Genomic DNA, 22,616 nt, shown 5'->3' with positions numbered 1-22,616 from the left:
TGTTCAGTGCTTGTGATTGGTCTGTTTATATTTTCTATTTCTTCCTGGTTCAGTCTTGGAAGGTTGTGCTTTTCTAACAATTTGTCCATTTCTTCCAGGTTGTCCATTTTATTGGCATATAGTTGCTTGTAGTAATCTCTCATGATCCTTTGTACTTCTGCAGTGTCAGTTGTTACTTCTCCTTTTTCATTTCTAATTCTATTGATTTGAGTCTTCTCTCTTTTTTCTTGCTGAGTCTGGCTAATGGTTTATCAATTTTCTTTATCTTCTCAAAGAACCAGCTTTTAGTTTTATTGATCTTTGCTATTGCTTCCTTCATTTCTTTTTCATTTATTTCTCATCTCATCTTTATGATTTCTTTCCTTCTGCTAAGTTTGGGGGTTTTTTGTTCTTCTTTCTCTAATTGCTTTAGGTGTAAGGTTAGGTTGTTTATTTGAGATGTTTCTTGTTTCTTAAGGTAGGATTGTATTGCTATAAACTTCCCTTGTAGAACTGCTTTTGCTGCCTCCCCTAGGTTTTGGGTCATCGTGTTTTCATTGTCATTTGTCTCTAGGTATTTTTTGATTTCCTCTTTGATTTCTTCAGTGATCTCTTGGTTATTTAGTAGTGTATTGTTTAGCCTCAAAGTGCTTGTATTTTTTACAGATTTTTTTCTGTAATTGATAATCTAGTCTCATAGCGTTGTGGTTGGAAAAGATACTTGATATTATTTCAATTTTCTTAAATTTACAAAGGTTTGATTTGTGACCCAAGATATGATCTATCCTGGAGAATGTTCCATGAGCACTTGAGAAGAGCATGTATTCTGTTCTTTTGGAGGGAATGTCCTATAAATATCAATTAAGTCCATCTTGTTTAATGTATCATTTAAAGCATGTGTTTCCTTATTTATTTTTATTTTGGATGATCTGTTCATTGGTGAAAGTGGGGTGTTAAAGTCCCCTACTATGATTGTGTTACTGTCAATTTCTCCTTTTATGGCTGTTAGCATTTGCCTTATATATTGAGGTGCTCCTATGTTGGGTGCATAAATATTTACAATTGCTGTGTCTTCTTGGATTGATCCCTTGATCATTATGTAGTGTCCTTCTTTGTCTCTTGTAATAGTCTTCATTTTAAAGTCTATTTTGTATGATATGAGAATTGCTACTCCAGCTTTCTTTTGATTTCCATTTGCATGGAATATCTTTTCCCATCTCCTCACTTTCAGTCTGTATATGTCTCTAGGTCTGAAGTCGGTCTCTTGTAGACAGCATATGTATGGGTCTTGTTTTTGTATCCGTTCAGCCAGCCTATGTCTTTTGGTTGGAGCATTAATCCATTTACATTTAAGGTAATTATCGATATGTATGTTCCTATTACCATTTTAATTGTTTTGGGTTTGTTATTGTAGGTCTTTTCCTTCTCTTGTGTTTCCTGCCTAGAGAAGTTCCTTTAGCATTTGTTGTAAAGCTGGTTTGGTGGTGCTGAATTCTCTCAGATTTTACTTGTCTGCAAAGGTTTTAATTTCTCCATCGAATCTGAATGAGATCCTTGCTGGATAGAGTAATCTTGGATGTAGGTTTTTCCCTTTCATCACTTTAAGTATGTCCTGCCACTCCCTTCTGGCTTGCAGAGTTTGTGCTGAAAGATCAGCTGTTAACCTTATGGGGATTCTCTTGTCTGTTATTTGTTGTTTTTCCCTTGCTGCTTTTACTATTTTTTTTTTTGCATTTAATTTTTGATAGTTTGATTAATATGTGTCTTGGTGTGTTTCTCCTTGGATTTATCCTGTATGGGACTCTCTGTGCTTCCTGGACTTGATTGACTATTTCCTTTCCCATATTAGGGAAGTTTTCAATTATAATCTCTTCAAATATTTTCTCAGTCCCTTTCTTTTTCTCTTCTTCTTCTGGGACCCCTATAATTCGAATGTTGGTGCGTTTAATGTTGTCCCAGAGGTCTCTGAGACTGTCCTCAATTCTTTTCATTCTTTTTTTTTTATTCTTCTCTGTGGTAGTTATTTCCACTATTTTATCTTCCAGGTCACTTATCTGTTCTTCTGCCTCAGTTATTGTACTATTGATTCCTTCTAGAGAATTTTTAATTTCATTTATTGTGTTGTTCATCATTGTTTGTTTGCTCTTTAGTTCTTCTAGGTCCTTGTTAAACGTTTCTTGTATTTTCTCCATTCTATTTCCAAGATTTTGGATCATCTTTACTATCATTACTCTGAATTATTTTTCAGGTAGACTGCCTGTTTCCTCTTCATTTGTTTGGTTTCGTGGGCTTTTACCTTGCTCCTTCATCTGCTGTGTGTTTCTCTGTCTTCTCATTTTGCTTAACTTACTGTGTTTGAGGGTCTTCTTTTCACAGGCTTCAGGTTCGCAGTTCCTGTTGTTTTTGGTGTCTGCCCCCAGTGGGTATGTTTGGTTCAGTGGGTTGTGTAGGCTTCCTGGTGGAAGAGACTGGTGCCTGTGTTCTGATGCATGAGGCTGGATCTTGTCTTTGTGGTGGGCAGGACCACATCCAGTGGTGTGTTTTGGGGTGTCTGTGACCTTATTATGATTTTAGGCAGCCTCTCTGCTAATGGGTGGGGTTGTGTACCTGTCTTGCTAGTTGTTTGGGATAGGGTGTCGTTGAGTGGAGCTGTTAGCTTTGAGATGGAGATCTCTGGGAGAGCTTTCACCGTTTGTTATTACGTGGAGCTGGGAAGTCTCTGGTGGACCAGTGTCCTGAACTTGGCTCTTCCCCCTCAGAGGCATAGGCCTGGCACCTGGCCGGAGCACCAAGACCCTGTCAGCCACACAGCTCAGAAGAAAAGGGAGGAAAAAAAGAAAGAAAGAAAGAAAAAAAGAAAATAAAGTTATTAAAATAAAAAATGTTTTTAAATTATTAAAAATAAAAAAAATTAAAAAGTAATAAAAGAAAGAAAGAAAGAAGAGAGCAACCAAACCAAAAAACAAATCCACCAATGACTACAAGTGCTAAAAACTATACTAAAACAAAACAAAACAAAAAAACGGACAGACAGAACCCTAGGACAAATGGTAAAAGCAAAGTTATACAGACAAAATCACACAAAGGCATACACATACACACTCACAAAAAGAGAAAAAGGAAAAAAAATACATATATATAAAAAAAAAAGAGGAAGGGAGCAACCAAATCAATAAACAAGTCTACCAATGATAATATACTCTAAATACAAACTAAGATAAACATGAGACCAGACACAAATTAGATGTAGAAAGCAAACCCCAAGTCTACAGTTGCTCCCAAAGTCCACCACCTCAATTTTGGGATGATTCGTTGTCTATTCAGGTATTCCAGAGACGCAGGGTACATCAAGCTGATTGTGGAGATTTAATCTGCTGCTCCTGAGGCTGCTGGGAGAGATTTTGCTTCCTCTTCTTTGTTCACACAGCTCCCGGGTTCAGTTTTGGATTTGGCCCCACCTCTGCATGTAGGTCACCTGAGGGCATCTGTTCCCACCCAGACAGGACAGGCATAAAGTAGCAGCTGATAGGGGGCTCTGGCTCACTCAGGCCGGGGCAGGGGGTGGGGGGTGTGGGGGGGAGGGAGGGGTACGGGATGCGGGGCTAGCCTGCGGTGGCAGAGGCCAGCATGACGTTGCCACAGCCTGAGGCACGCCGTATGTTCTCCCAGGGAAGTTGTCCCTGGATCACGCCAGCCTGGCGGTGGTGGGCTGCATAGTCTCCCGGGAGGGGAGGTGTAGATAGTGACGTGTGCTCGCACACAGGCTTCTTGGTGGCTGCAGCACCAGCCTTAGCGTTTCATGCCTGTGTCTGCTGTCTGCACTGATAACTGTGGCTTGCACCCGTCTCTGGAGCTCATTTATGCTGTGCTCTGAATCCCTTCTCGCACACCCGAAACAATGGTCTCTTGCCTCTTAGGCAGGTCCAGACTTTTTCCTGGACTCCCTCCCAGCTAGCTGTGGCATACTAGCCCCTTCAGGCTGTGTTCACACAGCCAACCCCAGTCCTCTCCCTGGGATCTGACCCCCGAAACCCAAGCCGTAGCTCCCAGCCCCCACCCATCCCAGTGGGTGAGCAGACAAGCCTCTCGGGCTGGTGAGTGCTGGTCGACACTGATCCTCTGTGCAGGAATCTCTCCGCTTTGCCCTCTGCACCCCTGTTGCTGTGCTCTCCTCTGTGGCTCCGAAGCTTCCCCCCCCCGACCCCCGTCTCCAGCAGTGAAGGGGCTTCCTAGTGTATGGAAACTTTTCCTCCTTCACAGGTCCCTCCCAGAGGTGCAGGTCCCATCCCTATTCTTTTGTCTCTTTTTTCTTTTTTCTTTTGCCTACCCAGGTACGTGGGGAGTTTCTTGCCTTTTGGGAAGTCTCAGGTCTTCTGCCAGCTTTCCGTAGGTGTTCTGTAGGAGTTGTTCCACATGTAGATGTATTTCTAATGTATTTGTGGGGAGGAAGGTGATCTCCACGTCTTACTCCTCCACCATCTTGAAGGTCTCTCCTAGGTGACGTTTTTGTTTATCACATAACAGAGCTGAGTGATCCAGTCCCTGAGTGAGACTATCAGTTTTAACTCATGTTAGCCCCATAATCTCTCTAGGGATACAGTACTAACTGGAAACCCTTGGCTTCCAGAAGCAGCTTTGGTTTTGCAGCCTTTACTGAATTTATTCCATTCTTAGAATCAGAGACATTCAAAATGGAGATCATTGTCAGCATAATGGCTATGGGTATAAAATTCTACAGCTTTTCAATGGCTCTTATAGTCAATACTTCATTTTACATTTACAGTTATCTTTTATTTTACTCATTGAATTATTCGGTAAATATTGACATCTACTGTGCCACACTTTCTGGGAATGGAATCTTGAACAAGAGCCAGTATGGGTCTTATGGATCTCAAATCTAATAGAATTCTAAAGGAGGTTTAGTGACTTTCCCTAATATTGGTAAGATGGACTCCAAATCCCATCTTTGTCAAATGTTTGGATGCTCTCTCCTTTCATGCAGAGAGGTGTGGGAATCATGCCTGATTTTAGGAAGTACTACTTTGTGTTGTGATGAAATAATTTTATATCTTCAACCTAGTGATTGTAGTTCTGTCTTTTGGGGCTTCACAGAACAGTGTGCTTTGATTTCCCCAGGCGAATCCTTAAGAGATGTCAAGTTAGTGAACCTGTCCCACAGATTCTGCTTTTCCTTAGAAAAAAGAACCCTGGACTCTTCCAGAACTGAGGGAAATGCAGAGTCACTCTGGTATATGCTTATCCTTTGAAAGCCACTGCTATGGTCCAGTGTACTCTATTCCTCCTCACCCTTTATCTTTACTCCTACAGTTACCTCGTGGGAGATGAGCTATGGGTTGTCATGGAATATTTGGCTGGAGGTTCTTTGACAGACGTGGTAACAGAAACCTGCATGGATGAAGGCCAGATTGCAGCTGTGTGCCGTGAGGTAAGGCAAGTGGCCAACCAGACTTGAGCAGGACGTGGTCTCCATGTCCATATATATCAAAGTTCTGCATCTGAAGGAATCTCAGCCTGGGCACTGTAGAGGTGGGAGAAATTAGTTGTACTCTCTCCCATCATCCTCTTTTTATACCTGTTTTTAAAGATTACTATATTCTGAAAGTTAGAAAGTTCCAAAATATATATATATATACACACATATGTATATATATGCATAATCACGCATAATTTCAACCTCTTAAAAATAACTGCTATGAACACTTATTTTCCTTTACCTCTTTTATATGGGTATATGTTTTAATCATATTTTTATTCTGCTTTCCTGCTTTATTCATGTGCTATGAAGGAAATAAAGTAGAATAAAAAGATAGTGACAGGGCTTCCCTGGTGGCGCAGTGGTTGAGAGTCCACCTGCCGATGCAGGGGACGCGGGTTCGTGCCCCGGTCCAGGAAGATCCCACATGCCGCGGAGCAGCTAGGCCCGTGAGCCATGGCCGCTGAGCCTGCGGGTCCGGAGCCTGTGCTCCGCAACGGGAGAGGCCACAACAGTGAGAGGCCCACGTACTGGCTGTTATGGATGATGCCGTGAACATTCACGTACAAGTTGTTGGTTGGATGTATGTTTTCATTTCTCTTGGGTATATGCCTAGGAGTGGAAATTCTGGTCATACAGTAACTCTATGTTTAATATTTTAAGGACTGGCCAAAACGTTTTCCACAGTGGCTGTACCATTTTATATTCCCACCAGCAATGCATGAGGGTTCCAATTTCTTGAAATCATCCTTTTTGTTTATATATTTTTTAAATTAATTAAGTTTTGGCTGCGTTGGGTCTTCGTTGCTGCGTGTGGGTTTTCTCTAATTGCGGCAAGCGGGGGCTACTCTTTGTTGTGGTGCACGGTCTTCTCATTGCAGTGGCTTCTCTTGTTGTGGAGCACGGGCTCTAGGTGAGTGGGCTTCAGTAGTTGTGGCTCCCAGGCTCTAGAGCACAGGCTCAGTAGTTGTGGCGCACAGGCTTGGTTGCTCCGTGGCATCTGGGATCTTCCTGGAGGAGGGACTGAACCCATGTCCCCTGCATTGGCAGGCGGATTTTTTTTTTTTTTTGCGGTACGCGGGCCTCTCACTGTTGTGGCCTCTCCCATTGCGGAGCACAGGCTCCGGACGTGCAGGCTCAGCGGCCATGGCTCACGGGCCCAGCCACTCCGCAGCATGTGGGATCTTCCCGGACCGGGGCACGAACCCGTGTCCCCTGCATCGGCAGGCGGACTCAACCACTGCACCATCAGGGAAGCCCCAGCAGGCGGATTCTTAACCACTGCGCCACCAGGGAAGTCCCTGTTCATAATTTTTTACATCCAGAGGCCAAAGTCTCTAGCCTCCTTAGGAAAGCAAGTCATACTTTTCCAGGGAAAAGCCGCTTCTGAATATTGGTTTGTTTTTAATTTAGCCATTGATATGTTCTTAGAAAGTGAAGTATTAAGTTGAGAATATTTAAATAGTATCTTCTAACTGGTTTGCATTTTTAGTGTTTTTTAATCAGTGGAAGCCCCTAAAATTTTAGCTTTCGGTTATGAACTTAAACTAGTAGATTTAGTACTAACTCTGAGAGTATCTTTTCTGATCCCCACATTTTACAGATGGGGGATAGCCAGTAGCCCAGAGGGAGTAAGAGATTTGTCTAGAATAATATTGTTGGTCAGAACCATGCATTTTCATTGTTCCATTCAGTCTCTATGTTACTTATTCTGCTTGCTAAGTCTGGGTATTTTCCAAGGTTCTTTTCTTTCTCCTCTATCTCCTATAGCATTTGCCAGTTCCAACCATTACCATAACTTAAAAAGAAAAAAAAAATCACCTCTTCACGAATGACTTGTAAACATTTATTTCAAGTCCAGCCTCTCCACAGAACTCAAGATTCACATCTGCAGTGGCCTACGGACGTTAGTCTGCAACTCTTTATAGGAATATAAAAACCAGCATACCCCAAACAGTACAAATTTATCTCCTCACCAAAATAAGATTATCCTCCTAAGTTCACTGCTTCTAATATCATTTCCGTTTGTCTAGTTTCCCAAATGTAACTCTCACTTTCCTCCAGTTTTTTCATTACAAAATCCCTTCCATTCTTCCTCAGTATTTATTTATTTTTTGTTGCCTCGGGTTCTTTGTCAAGGTGCTGATGTTCTGTAAACAACTCTAAAATACTTTGGAGGAACTCCTGTAGTTAAAGAAAACTATTGTAAGCTGTGTTATAATACGGTATGGTCAAGTATATTATAAGAAAGATATAAGGCAGCACGGAATGTTAAAAGAATGCTTAGCTAGGAGACAGGAGACTAGGTTCCAGACCTGCCTCTTCCGCTTATTTGGAGTAAGTCCTTTTACTCACTGGGGCCTCACTTTTGTTATCATCAAATGAGCAGGTTGGATTAGCGATATTCTGTAAGTCTTCATATTATATGTCCTTTCTTTCTCCCTCTGCCCACACCGCTTCAATAGTGCCTGCAGGCTTTGGAGTTTCTGCATTCGAGCCAAGTTATTCATAGAGACATCAAGAGTGACAACATCCTGTTGGGAATGGATGGCTCCGTCAAGCTAAGTGAGTAGGAGTGGTAATACTTCTCTTCCCTGCGGGACCGTCTCCTCTGGGATGAAGAGTAGCTATAAGACTCACCAGAGAATCTGTATTTCCTTGGATATGCGGACACTTTATATTACTCAGCACTATATAGGATGACATTTCTTTTTTTTCCCCCACTCATTTATACATTCAGCCAAAAAACTTTACTGAATGCCCACTATGTGCTAGGACCCGTGATGGGCGCTGAGGATACTTCTGCCTGTATTTAAGTAGTTCCCAATCAAGTATGGGGAACACAAAATACATAATTAGAAGAAAGAGTTTAGTGTAACTTCTTTCATTCAGTCATTCATTCAGCAAACTTTTATTAAATGTCTGTTGTATGCTGGGCCCTCTGGGAATGAAAAAAATGAGTAAGAAGACAGTCCTTCTTATTGAAGGCCTCATAATTAAATAAACATATAATTGCAATACAATGGGAATGAACTGCAGGCAGAACATTTTGTTCGAATGTGTAAGGACCAATAGTCCAGACAAACAGGTTGTGTCACAGGTGGATGGGCTGCTTATGGGAGGACTGTTAGCAGTCTCTGTCCTGGGGCACAGGGTGAGGAACTTAATAAAGCAGGGCCATGCCTAGTTGTACGTGATTAGGGTTTAAGTCCAGGACTCATGCCCAGGAAATAAAGCAAGGACCTAGTTACCAGATACTGGTGTATGGGAATGATTCTCAAGAAGAAAGCAGTACTGGGGCAAGTAATCAAGGTCAGTGGGGGTGGCTTGGACTTTAATGCCTAGCGCTTCTGGTTTGAGGAGGGGTAAGGAAGCCAGAGATGATATTTGTTATGTTCCTCCTTCAGGGTTGAACAGGAGACAGGCTAAGAGCTGAAGGTGGCAGTTAAGTGATTCTGGCTTTGGAGAGACAAGGGATGCAGTGGCTAGGATGCAGGCAGAGCTTGATACCTAGGGGTAGGCACAGAGTCAATATTTACAGAAGGCATACCCTACATATAAATCCTTTCTGTCTTGTCCTTTCTTTTTCTAGCTGACTTTGGATTCTGTGCCCAGATCACCCCAGAGCAGAGCAAACGGAGCACCATGGTGGGAACACCGTACTGGATGGCACCAGAGGTTGTGACACGGAAGGCCTATGGGCCTAAGGTTGACATTTGGTCCCTGGGCATCATGGCCATCGAAATGATTGAAGGGGAGCCCCCATACCTTAATGAAAATCCTCTGAGAGTGAGTGTTACTAGGCCCATATCAAGATGTTTGGGCTGTTGGATTTCTCTTTTCTGGATAAAAACTAGGCACTGTTGAATTTAAAGTATAAATGCTTAAAGAAAAGGTATATTAGCAGTCATTCATTCATTTATTCAATGATTATTTGAGTTCTTATCATGGGCAAGAAACTGTTCTACTGATGATAAATTAATAATTCTCTGTTTGTATTGCCAGGCCTTGTACCTCATCGCCACCAATGGGACCCCGGAGCTTCAGAACCCAGAGAAGCTGTCAGCTATCTTCCGAGACTTTCTGAACCGCTGTCTTGAAATGGATGTGGAGAAGAGAGGTTCAGCTAAAGAGCTGTTGCAGGTAACTGTCCCTATGCAGGGAAGCACCTAATTCGGGAAATCACTAAACCAAGGCTTTTTTTGCTTCATTTTTGTCTGTGAGGTACTGGCTGTTATAGAACTAAGCTTCTGTCCTAGCACATCCCATGCTCAATTTGTATTCCTAGTTCCCTCATCTTTATCCTTGGGCCTTTGCTCATGTTATTCCCTTAGGCTCTTCTTCAGCCTATTAAAACTCTGTACATTCTCCTAGGCTGTATCTTATAGAGTTACTTTCTGAGCTCCTGTTGAGCTTTGCTTGTATCTTCCTCTGGTGCCTGTTTTGTTCTGCCTGAATTAGTCTGGCAGAGTTTGAGTGAGTCTTAATGAGAAGAAACTCTTTGATGTTCAAATCTTATACAAGTTATATTTTACTGGGATAAGCTCAAAAGATAGATTTTCAGTATATCAGAGGGCATTAGTTTAGAGGATAGTTAGTGCAGCTTTTCAAGTCTTCCCAGTTTCTTCATTGGAAACCCTCTCAGATGGTGGGGGTGATAGTCTGCTTGTTTGTTTGTTTATTTATAAAATTTTTGGCTGCACCACGCAGCACGCAGGATCTTAGTTCCCTGACCAGGGATCGAACCCACGCCCCCTGCAGTGGAAGTGCAGAGTCTTAACCACTGGACTGCCAGGGAAGTCCCATATAGTCTGCTTGTTTGGAGTAAGATCCTGCCAGGCTGTGGGGAACCTGGAGCTGCGGGTTTACCAAGCCTATTATACTCCACCAGCTTAATCCTGAAATTACAGCATAATTATTTCATATGGTTGTAAAAACTGCTTTTAGCTGACCACATTATTTGTATTTAACATTTATGTCTCGGGTACAATTTCTCATTCCTAGTGTTATTTTACTACAGTGCCAACTGGTGCTTTAATAAGTATCACATGCAACTTAATGACAATGATTAATTTGTAGGCTTTCATAGTCAGTTACTTTCGTATTATGAGGACGAAGAGCAACTGGTCAGGGCAGGGCAGGACCTACCATACTGTACCACATTAAAGTTAGTTATGAACAATTCTGTCTTTCTTACTAGATTATAACTTCTATCTTATTAATCTGTTGTCTCCTCTTATACCTGAGACCTGACTCAAAATAGGTATTCAGTGGGAGAAAACATTTGCGAGTGATATGACTGATAAAGGGTTAATATCCAAACTATATAAACAGCTCATACAACTCAGCAAAAAAACCCCAAAACAACCCAGTTAAAAAATGGGCAGAAGACCTGAATAGACATTTCTCCAAAGAGGAAATGCAGATGGTCAACAGGCACATGAAAAGATGCTCAACATCACTAAGCATCAGGGAAATGCAAATCAAAACCACAATGAGATATCACCTCGTATCTGTCAGAATGGCCATCATCAAAAAGAACACAAATAATAAATGCTGGAGAGGGTATGGAGAAAAGGGAACCCTCCTACATTCTTGGTGGGAATGTAAATTGGTGCAGCCAATATGGAAAACAGTATGGAAGTTTCTTAAAAAACTCAAAATAGAACTACCATATGACCCAATGGTTCCACTCCTGGGTATATATATGAAAGAAACAAAAGCACTAATTTGACAAGATACATGCAGCCCAATATTCATAGCAGCACTATTTACAATTGCCAAGATATGGAAGCAACCTAAGTGTCCATCAACAGATGCATGGATAAAGAATATTCCATACAGTGGAATACTACTCAACCATAAAAAGAATGAAATCTTGCCATTTATAACAACATGGATGGATTTGGAGGATACTATGCTAAGTGAAGTAAGTCAGAGAAAAATACCGTATGCTAACACATATATACGGAATCTAAGAAAAAAATGGTTCTGAAGAACCTAGGGGCAGGACAGGAATAAAGATGCAGACAGAGAATGGACTTGAGGACACAGGGAGGGGGAAGGGTAAGCTGGGACGAAGTGAGAGAGTAGCATGGACATATATACACTACCAAATATAAAATAGATAGCTAGTGGGAAGCAGCTGCGTCGCACAGGGAGATCAGCTCGGTGCTTTGTGTCCACCTAGAGGGGTGGCATAGGGAGGGTGGGAGGCAGACGCAAGAGGGAGGGGATATGGGGATATATGTATATGTATAGCTGATTCATTTTGTTATACAGCAGAGATTAACACACCATTGTAAAGCAATTATACTCTAATAAAGATGTTAAAAAAAATTGTGGGGCCTCCCTGGTGGTGCAGTGGTTGGGAGTCCGCCTGCCGATGCAGGGGATACGGGTTCGTGCCCCGGTCCGGGAAGATCCCACATGCCGCGGAGTGGCTGGGCCCGTGAGCCATGGCCGCTGAGCCTGCGTGTCTGGAGCCTGCGCGTTCGGAGCCTATGCTCCGCAACGGGAGAGGCCACAACAGTGAGAGGCCTGTGTACCGCAAAAAAAAAAAAAAATTGTGAATCACTATATTGTACACCTGTAATTTATATAACATTGTACATCAGCTACACTTCAATAAAATATAGGTATTCAGAAAATACTTGTTGAATTAAATGGGATTGCTTAAACCTTCATTGAAATGTTACCCTCTGGAATATATTTAGCACCTCTTTGTAATCAGAGTAACTGACTACAGAGCACTGGTCTATTAGATATGAGATCTGAGTTCTGCCAAGTGTAACCCATTAGTTTCTAGCATCCTTTGGGAATAAAACCCCCTTAAAACAGGCAGTATAATATAGGATCCTTTGCCTTCTATATGAGGTTTGTTCTGGAAACCCTAAGCTTTGGGAAATGTGCAAATACTATTCTAAGCCTCAAGATGATATTGTTAATTAGGTATTAAAATATAGTTTTTGAAAGATGAATGCCTTCTAGAGTTTCCTTCCTGATATAATATAACTACTAATAAATACATTATGTTGAATTTTTACCACATTCTAGGCACTAAGCACTTTATATATTTTTTCATCTATTCTTTTTAAAAACCTTGTAAGTTAATAGATTCTTGTTTTCCCATTTCTACAGGTGAGGCAACTGAGGTTTCAAGTGTTTAGTAACTTTTCCATGATTATGTAGCTGATAAGCAGTGGATCCAGGATGTCAACCTATGTCTATTTGGCTCTCAAGTGTGTGTGCTCTTGGCCACTGCTTGGCTCAGTGTTAAAACTTGAAAGACCTTAGGGCTTATCTCATCTGCTTTGTTCATTACACAGAGAAGGAAATTGAGGCCTCCCAGTTGGGTGTTGGATCATGCTGCTTTCTCAGCTGGGAGGGGAGTTGTATAAACATGTGATCTGAGAACACTGACTCTTTAATTTGTTACTGTACATTGTAAATATTCAAAACCATGACTTTCAGAGTCTTAAATCATGAAAGCTTCACATCTTTGTCTCCTGTGAAAACACATATATGGACAGAAATACATAGGGTTTTGTGTTTGAATTCATATCTTCATGATTTAGCCAAGATCTTTTATTCCTTTTGTAGTAATAGTAACTTCTTGCTCTCAGTACCTCTTTATATCCTATCTCTGTCCAAAAAGAAGTTGAAGCACTTCCAGCAAAGAATATGTGTAAATATGTCTATATGTGTGTGTATATACATATACAATATGATTAATAAAGAGACTTATGAGGATGGCAGAAGAATCAAATATGCTAATCATTTGAGTTAAATAGTTTTGTTTAAACATCAGATTTGGTTCTTAGTTTCCTGGTAGCGAGGACAGAAAAGGAAATATGTTAGTTCCTATGTTTCTTATCAAATGGAAGAAACATCCTACATCCTCAAGACACAAAGCTTTTTCACTAGTAAATGTAAGAAAAGTCATTTACGGTTAAGAGGCTCTGAGTTGCATAAAGAATCGTTTTCCATAATGTTTTTTACTGAAAACGTAAAAAGAGGTTTCATATGGTGTTTTCTCCGAAATGGTCTTCTTTAATAGTTGTGGGTGTGGCCCAAAGTACAGCCCAGTGGGAGTGGTTTGGGAAAGAACCAAGCCGTTGAAGTCCTTCCTGGGTTAATTAGCCTGACTAGATTCAAGGATAGAACAACAAGTTGCTAGATCAATGCTCCTGAAATGCAGTATTGCAATGTACCATTGGGTCATGATCAATTAATAACCTTCCCTCTGAGCTGATTATTATTCTGATTATCACCGTAGTTTGGTCTTACCTAATATAGAATAGAATCATACAATATGAGCTCTCTTGTGTCTGGCTTCTTTCATGCAACATAATGTCTGTGCGATCCATCCTGTTGTTAGTGTATCAATTATTTATCCTTTTTTGTTCTGTAATTTTTGTGTGGTATTATATAAATATAATATTATTCATTCTGCCATTACCTTGGACATTTGGGTTCTTTTCAGTTATGACTGTAATAAGTAAAGCTGCTATGAGCATTTTTGTTTGTGTCTTCTGGTGGATTCACAAGCTCATTTCTCTTGGAAATATATCTAGAAGTGGAATTGCTGGGATATAGGATAGACGTGTATTTAGCTGTAGGTAGATATTGCCAAACAGTTCTCCAAAATGATATGTTATCTTTTAAAGATATGCTTCAATTTGGGGATGATGATCTGAAGCTCTCCAGGCAGCACCTTGTGCAAACATGGATGCCCTTATCATCTTGTAATGGTTGCTGAGGAAGAATGGTAAATTGTCATGTGTCTTTTGTTCTTTTTCTCCTCTTTAGCATCAGTTCCTGAAGATTGCCAAGCCCCTCTCCAGCCTCACTCCACTGATTGCTGCCGCAAAGGAGGCAACCAAGAACAATCACTAAAATCACGTCACCCCAGCCTCATTGTGCCACGCCTTCTGTGAAGTAAATGCTCATTTCGGAAATTCCAGCCCCTGATGCTCTTCCTTGTCTTGCTCCTCCCCTTTCCTGATCTAGTGCTCTCAAGACTTTGATCCTTGAAAACCATGTGTCCAGCATCGAAGAGAACTGCAGTTGACTAATCGGATGATGGCCATTTTAAAATAAGGAATTTGCTCCCAATCTGTGGATGTGAGGGTGGTTTATGATCAAGGGCTTATATGAATAAACCCTTGGACTCCTGTTTCTACATAGCAAAATCCTTCCTCCACCCATCAGTTCTTGACTGTATAAATTTTTGGCTTTATAACATTATCAGTTTGCAGTCGGTTGAGATTTTTCTTTAGTGCTTGCTTTTCTATTTCAAAACTGCCCAAACACACTATTGTACTTGAAAATTGGAATAACTTGAGAAATGCCATGGAGGTTGATATTCTTCCAGGGACATGAAATGGCTCTTTTTTTCTGGACCATGACTTTGGCACAGCTGATCCTGATGTGGGAGGGAGAGCTACCACATTTTTCTTTGTGTACGCTTCTAGCAGCTGTGTGGGAGGATCTTGACCCAATAGTGTTCCCCACGCTATTTCCTGTGAAATGGTCTTGGCTGTGTAGCAGCTTTTGACTCCCTAAATCCCCCTAGGCTGCTGCCCTCATTCTGTCCTTGTTTAGAACGTTGAGAGGTTTCCTAGAGCACATGCTGGGTGAGAGCAGTGTGAAAAGTCAGGAAAAAAAATTTAGCTGCTTTTAGAACAAGGCTGGGCATCAGCACCTGTCCAGCTATACCTATGTGATGTTTCAAGAACTCAGCCTCTTTTTCCATCAGCAATAAAGAGCTAAAAGATTAACTCAGATCTTCTGATGGCCTGAATCTTTGGGTCAAGGGAACGATCTCCAAATCTGAGGCTACGTGTTAGTTTTGGATGGATTTGTTGGCCTGAGATGATAGTCTGCCAGCTGTGAGGGGACCCTGTTTTTACAATGCATGGCCAAGCTCTCTGCAAATGGAAATGCCTGCACTGGGTGTTGGGGATGTTTGCTACCTCCTGCTATCCTTGTGGTTTTGGTCCTCCCATTATGGTAGGACCCCTGGCCAGCACTATGGCTTGTCATGTCAGCCCCAATGGCTACCTTGTCATGCTCTGAGGTACTACTGCCTCTGCAGCACAAGTTTTATTTCCTTCAATAAAAGGAGATGAAAATATTCTACTTGGAGTATGCCTGCCTTTGTTTCTTTCCTTCCTTCTCCCCTTCCTTTCTTTTCTAATTTTTTATTTTGATATTTTGAAAGTTAAGGGAAAAAAAATTTTTTTTTCTTCCGGAATCATTTGAGATTAAGTTGCAGATAAGCTGCCCCTTTACCACTATATACTTCAGTGTGTATTCTTTATTCTTAACACTTTAAAATATAATTTAATTAAGAGAAATGGGCCAAAAATGTTCGTATATCATAAGGTATTGGCTTAGGTAGTTGTGGAGGGTGAGAAGTCCCATGATCTGCATCTGCAAGTTGGAGACCCATGAAAGCCAGTGGTGTAGTTTGAAGGCCAGACAGCCAGAGAGCCATGGTGTAGATTCTAGTCCAAGTCTGATGCCTGAAAACCAGGAGCACTGAGGGTAGGAGAAGATCAATATCCCAGTTGTATAGTCAGACAGAGATCAATGTCCCAGCTGTATAGTCAGAGAGCAGCCTTCCTCTCCCTTTTTGTTCTATTCAGGCCGTCAACTAATTGGATGATGCCCACATTGGGGAGGGCCATCTACTTTGTTCAGTCCATCAATTCAAATGCTAAACTCTTCTGGATACACCCTCAAAGACACACCCAGAAATAACATTTAACCAGATAATGGGCTTCCCAGACAAGTTGACAGAACTAACCATCACACTCCCCATCCCCACCTCCAAGTGAAGGAGGTAACTCCAGTGAGGACTGAGTGAGCCAACAACTCTTATAAAGCTATGTGGTTATGGCTTTTAGATTAAGGGGTCAAAAGTGGTGATTGGTGACCCCCGATATTATGAAAAAAAATACACAGGCACAGGAGAACCTCCATGCAGTTACTGAAAGGACAAGTACAATTGGATTGGTTATGTATAAGGTAGAAGGAATGTTAGATGATGGTATGGCCCATCAAAAGACAGGAATGATGAAGACCCAAAGATTGTATCTCCTTACTTTGAGATTGCAGAAGTAAACTGGTTAGTCTGATGAGGGCTGAGGAATTGTTAGTTAATTACCCCTCTGGAATCTTAGAGTTATCTGATTGGTTGGGTTTTAAAACCCCAGTGTTGGCTGTCCTGTGAACTTTCCAACACTCAGTTTAAGCATTAGAGGGATGACTGTTTATGAAACCGAACAGGACCCTGTGGGGCCCACCTGGGCACAAAAGCAGTTCCATGTCCCCTCCTTTCTTATTTGCAAGGATCAAGGCTTCAGCCTTCTAGACCTTACTGAGTTCCAAAGAGCAGATTAAACAGTTTCTAATCAGTGAAGTAAGGAAATGCAGACACAAAGGAGGAAGAATCAAGAAACTGTAGTGCAGGACTTCCCTGGTGGTCCAGTGGTTAAGACTCCACACTTCTAATGCAGGGGGTGTGGGTTTGATCCCTGGCTGGGAAACTAAGATCCCACATGCTGTGCAGTACAGCCAAAAAAAAAGAAACTGTAATGTAGCCATTAAAGCAGGATCCTGGTTCCTCCTCAAGGGATATACGTAACAACATCTTTGAGTTCTTCTGCAGGAACTAAGGCCCCCATGCAGGTGGAGGATGGTACAGGCTGAGCACAAGATTCCTGGAACATCAACCTGTTACCTCACCACCAACCAATCAGAAGAAGTCACACAACCCTTCAGCCCTCACCCCAAATTTTGCCTGTAAAAACTTTTCTCCAAAAACCATTGGGGAGTTCGGGGTTTTTGAGCACGAGCCACCCATTCTCCTTGCTTGGCTCTGCAGTAAGCCTTTCTCTGCTCCAGACTCTCACGTTTCGATTTGTTTGGCCTTACTGTGTGTCTGACACTCAAACTTTTGTTTGGTAACATTTACTACTGGTATATCTAGACATCCACTCAGATAATGGAATATTCTTCAGGTCCATGCAGCTTAACCGCATATTTCCATGCCTTTCCTTGCCTGCAGAGTGTGGAAACAGAACTCTGAAACTCTCTACTCATAGACAATCACTGCTTGTCTAATTCTATATGAGTACTGAACACATCTGTCCCCTATGTGTTAGTTTTCTATTACAGCATAACAAATTACCACAAACATCGTGGCTTAAAACAACACAGATTGTCTCACAGTTTCTATAGGTCAGAAGTTGGAGCACGATGTGGCTGTTTTACCAAATCACGTCCATCTGGTTGTTGCTCAAAAATCAATACTCGAGAGAAAGAAACAGATGTTGGTAGAAAGGAAAGTTGCTTTTAATCAGAATGCCAGCAATCCGGGGAGCTGGTGGATTCATTGTTCCCCCAAAACCATCTCCAAAGATTCTGCTCAGCCATGAAAGTTTTTAAAGGGAAAAAGGGACATAATCTCAGTTAATCGTTGAGATGGAGGTCAGAGTCATCACCATCCCACACTGTGCAGGCTTGTGTGCTGGCTTGTTGACTTCTTGTGATTTTTCTTTAGATGCTATCTTGTTCACAGAGTTTGTTCACAATATTACTGAAGGGGAACCTAGGGAAGAGATCTGGTCATCTGTTAATTACTTCATTTCTACTTCTTTGATCTACAGAAAGAACCAAGAGATTAGACAAGGTATTGTGTGATCAAAAGATTTGAAAGGTGTGCTAGGGCCAGAGATGAGTAGAGCATGGGGGTGCCTGGTTTAAGGTTAGCGACAAGACAAAAGGGTGCCTCCTGCGGAGAGCTTTTTCCTGCAAAGAGCTCTTTCCTGCCAAAAGCTGCTTACAAATCCCCGCTTGTCAAGAACATCGTTCCATTTCTATGGGATTATGAGTGAAGGTCGGTCTTCTGTAACTTCTTCACGCTGAAATAGGGCATCATGTTCTTAGAGTGGAAGATGTTGACGTGGGTCTGTACCATCTCTTTGCTGACCATTGTAGTTGCTCATTTACATAGAAAGGCAGAACAAGCTAAATTATTTTGATGCCCACAAGGATATAGATTATTATGAGCAATAGTGTTAATCCCATTCTCTTAAGGCCAGTTCTTGGAATTGTGCTAGCCATAGATTCAATATTGCTCAAGATGGAGCAGTTCATGTCATGGCTGCAGTCTGATCATCATGCAGTTAGCTTTTTCCCTCTGGTGGCAGTTACAGTGTCTGTAAAACAACTCAGGAATGTGCATCAAACACTGAGTCTGTGATTCTATTGTCCTAATCATTAGCTGCTTGAGCCTACTCTTTTGTGACTCAGGAAGGCCTGGAGACTTCAGCTTTTCTATAAAGAAGAGGCAGGAGACATAGAGGGGATTTGTACTTGGGAGGGGGGCACAGGGTTCTGCTCGGTTCCAGCTGGTTTTTCTGTTCAAGGTCTCATCAGGCTGAAAGTCCAGGTGTTAGCCAGGGCTGTAGTTCATGTGGGGCTTGGAGTCATCTTCCAGGCTCACTGGTTGTTGGTAGAATTCATTTTCTTGTAGTTGTAGGACTGAGGTCCTCATTTTCTTTTCTTTTTTTTTTTTAATTTATTTATTTTGGCTGTGTTGGGTCTTCATTGCTACATGCAGGCTTTCTCTAGTTGTAGCGAGCAGGGGCTACTCTTTGTTGCAGTGCATGGGCTTCTCACTGCTGTGGCTTCTCTTGTTGGGGAGCAGGGGCTCTAGGCGCATGGGCTTCAGTAGTTGTGGCACACGGGCTCAGTAGTTGTGGCTTGCAGGCTCAGTAGTTGTGGCGCATGGGCTTAGTTGCTCCGTGGCATATAGGATCTTCCCAGACCAGGGCTCGAACCCATGTCCCCTGCATTGGCAGGCGGATTCTTAACCACTGCGCCACCAGAGAAGTTCCTGAGGTGCTCATTTTCTTGCTAACTGTCAGAGGAGGACCCAGCTCCTAGAGGCTGCCTGAAGTTTCTTGCCACATGGCCCCCATAGGCAGTTCATAAAATGAATGTTTGCTTTCTTCTATACCAGCTAGAACATAGCTCTTTGACATCCACTTTGGCAACTAGCCAGAGAAAACTGCTTTTAAAGGGCTTACATGATTAGGTCAGCCTTAATTAGATAATTACCCTATCTTAAAGTCAACTGATTTGGGAACTTAATTACATCTGCAAAATCCCTTCACTATAGTACCTATATTACTGCATGTATTGAACAACTGGGAAAAGGTACATGTATACCAAAGGCAGGGAATATTGGGGGGCTGTCTTAGTCTGTTTGGGCTGCTATAACAAAATACCACAGACTGGGTAGCTTATAAACAGCAGAAATTTATTTCTCAGTTCTGGAGGCTAGGAAGTTTAAGATCATGGTGTCAGTATGATCAGGTCCTGGTGAAGGCCCTCTTCTAGGTTGCAGACTGCCAGTTTCTCTCTGTGTCCTCACATAGTGGAAGGGGCTAGGGAGCTCTATGGGGTCTCTTTTATAAGAGCACTAATCACATTCATCAGGGCTCCACCTTCGTGACCTAAGCACCTCCAGAGGGCCCACCTCCTAATACCATCACATTGGGCATTAGGATTCCAACATATGAATTTGGGGGAGAGGGACACATTCAGACCGTAGAAGGGCCATCTTAGAATTCTGCCCAGCAAACCCTGCAAGGGTCTATATGCTCTCAGCCATCTGTTAGGGACCCAGGAGTTAGGGGATGGGGAAATAACTGGAGTAGTACATGGACCTGAACCTAGACGTTCCTTTCTACACCTCTGCACTTTTTCCTAAACCCTGATTCTCTTTGGTAGTTGGGAAGTCTGCACAATACCCTGTACTAAGAGTGAGCAGATCCAACCTGAAGGCACTGCTACGCCATGAGGCTGGGTAGTGGTGGCCCATCCAACTGAGGTCACAGTAATATCTTTATTCTGCATTTGATATTATTGTAAACCTTGCCACCTAGCATTGTGCTAGGTGTCCTCACCTCTGGGTGTAAGTAAATGCAGTCCAACTACTATGGGACCATGGAGCAAGGAGATTGGTGGTGATGGGGCTACTCCTGGGTTCCTGTTAAGGTGATTATGTTGGGCCAGTTATAGATGCTTTCAGAAGAAGCCTCTCACCAGAAATAAGGGAATACCTGAAACCATGGGAGGCATTTATTTGGAGGAAGTACATACTATCTTATACTTGGATCCCTTCCGGAGGATTGTCACCCAGGCCACCCCATTCTTCCGTGCATCACTTATTGACAGTGGCTTCTTTGCTAATGTGTCACAATGCTGAATCAGTCATCAGTTACTGGATGCAGCAAAGGGAGCTTGAAGCACTCCAGTGTTTCCTAACACTTATCTACTCCCAGTTTCCTATGTTACTCCATTGAATTATACTACCCACTCCCTGCCTATGAAATTGACTGTGAACAATGGACACTTAAGTTCCATGTTTAGTTCTTTCCCTACCTCCTGGGATGACAAGATTCTTGGTGATTGGGAAAGACTTGGGAGCAATCCTACAGGTCTTGGTTAGTTTTTATTCAAGCCCTGTAACTATGAATGTTAACTTTAACTACACACAATGTACACACGTACACACAAAAACACACACAATGATGGACTGCATAATATGCCCTTCCTAGGCTGTTTTCCTGTGTGGTCAAATGGCTGTCACCTGTTTCCCTCCATTAACCATGACCTAGAACCTGAGGTGATAACACAGCTGTTTCATGTTTTCTGTGATTCTCAGGCCCATAGCCACCACCTGGCTGAGATGTAAAGGAGAAAACTTCCCAGTTGGCAGTGGCAGGGAGGGCTAGGAGACATTACATAGTCTTACTCCTGGTTGGGGGTAATTGTGGCTGAAGACAGTAGGAAATCTGCCAGTTATGCTATAGCTTGTGAGACCACTCTAGTCACTGAGTGGATTAGCCTGGATTCCTTAGCCAGGATGATTTTATTTTTATTTATTATTGTTATTATTATTCTTTTAACCAGGTGGATTTAGATCACAGAACTGATCTTCATAATCTTATAGCCAAAGGGCTATCTGTGCCCTAATCAACACATCCTGTTTTTATGGATGATGATTAGTGGCAAGTAGAATAATCTGTATTCTGCATATGGGAAAAGGCACTATAGTTATCCAATGTACCCCAGTCAGAACTCTGGTACCTCATTTCTTGTCTGAGTCTAAGCTCCCTTAGCCCCTGATTTAGGAAAGGACTATTCATGGCTTTCCTTTTTCCAGAGATTTTCAAAGTGTGGTACCTGCCCCAGCAACATTAGCATTATCTGAGAACTCCTGCAAATTCTCAGAGACCTCCGTGGATCTGCATTCTGCAGATGAGCCCTCAAGGTGATTCCGACAGCCCAACTTTGAGAACCACTGCCGTAGTCACTGTACTAACCATTCTACAGGGTTGCCTATAGATTGAAATGGTATATATTACAGATGGAATGGGGTATAATGCATAGAGGCCATACCGAGATTGGAGTTGGAGAACTTCAGTGGTTGAGAAATAAAGGCTAACTTTCCCAAGATTCTCTGCAGGCTGGCCTCCTAGAAAAGACATGGCCTTTGAGTTCCATGGGAACTAGCTACATTTGAATGCTTAAGGAAATCAGTTCTACTGGAATGCTTGTCTACCATATCAAGACATGTCCTTTTGCCCCTTGTCAGGAAACAGCCTGTGCACTCCTACCTGATGTATGATAAAGTGGTGAATGGGGCTAGAAGCCATGGTTCTGCCATGTCATGCGTCTATTGGATCACAACCCTTGTCAGGCAGCCACTCTATGGTTTTAAATCTCTTCCTTTGTGAAGAAACAACCTTCCTTATTGGCAGTGAGAGAGGAGGGAGTTGATTAGGAGACACTGTACAGCCTTATTCATGCCAGGACCAGGATCCCTTTCATCCCTGTGTGCTGACTTCAAATTGCAGTGAGCAACAGGGGACTTCCAAACTTGCTGTTGGTTTCCTCCTATAAATCCTATTCTAAAGGCCTGGTGTGTGTGCTGTCTGGTCATCTGACTTTGTTTGCTCTGTTATTCAGTTGTATGAATGTGCAGATATTATTTATTCGTTCTTCTGTTGAGCATGTAAATTAGCTGCTATTTGGGGCTATGACAAGTAATGCTGCTATG

The 22,616-nt window shown here is 42.2% G+C and overlaps 1 protein-coding gene across 7 annotated transcripts in view; it reads left to right on the top strand.

The window, feature by feature from the left end:
* PAK1 (p21 (RAC1) activated kinase 1) overlaps positions 1-22,616 on the top strand; it is a 197,457-nt gene that overhangs the window by 139,477 nt on the left and 35,364 nt on the right. For 5 of the 7 annotated variants that reach the window (XM_033405790.2, XM_033405791.2, XM_033405792.2 and 2 more), the window contains exons 11-14: positions 5,308-5,425; positions 7,939-8,038; positions 9,066-9,262; positions 9,479-9,616. In XM_033405790.2, coding sequence (XP_033261681.1) covers positions 5,308-5,425; positions 7,939-8,038; positions 9,066-9,262; positions 9,479-9,616 — 553 coding nt within the window. Of the gene's footprint in view, positions 1-5,307; positions 5,426-7,938; positions 8,039-9,065; positions 9,263-9,478; positions 9,617-12,613; positions 12,657-14,278; positions 15,617-22,616 lie in introns of those variants that run through there. The other 2 variants (XM_033405793.2, XM_004279828.4) reach the window with 2 other exon arrangements.

Source organism: Orcinus orca, chromosome 8 (assembly GCF_937001465.1).
Source record: "Orcinus orca chromosome 8, mOrcOrc1.1, whole genome shotgun sequence".
In the NCBI taxonomy this organism is placed as follows: domain Eukaryota; kingdom Metazoa; phylum Chordata; class Mammalia; order Artiodactyla; family Delphinidae; genus Orcinus; species Orcinus orca.
The sequence above is the reverse complement of the archived record's forward strand: the minus strand, read 5'-3'. Positions and strand labels throughout refer to the sequence as shown.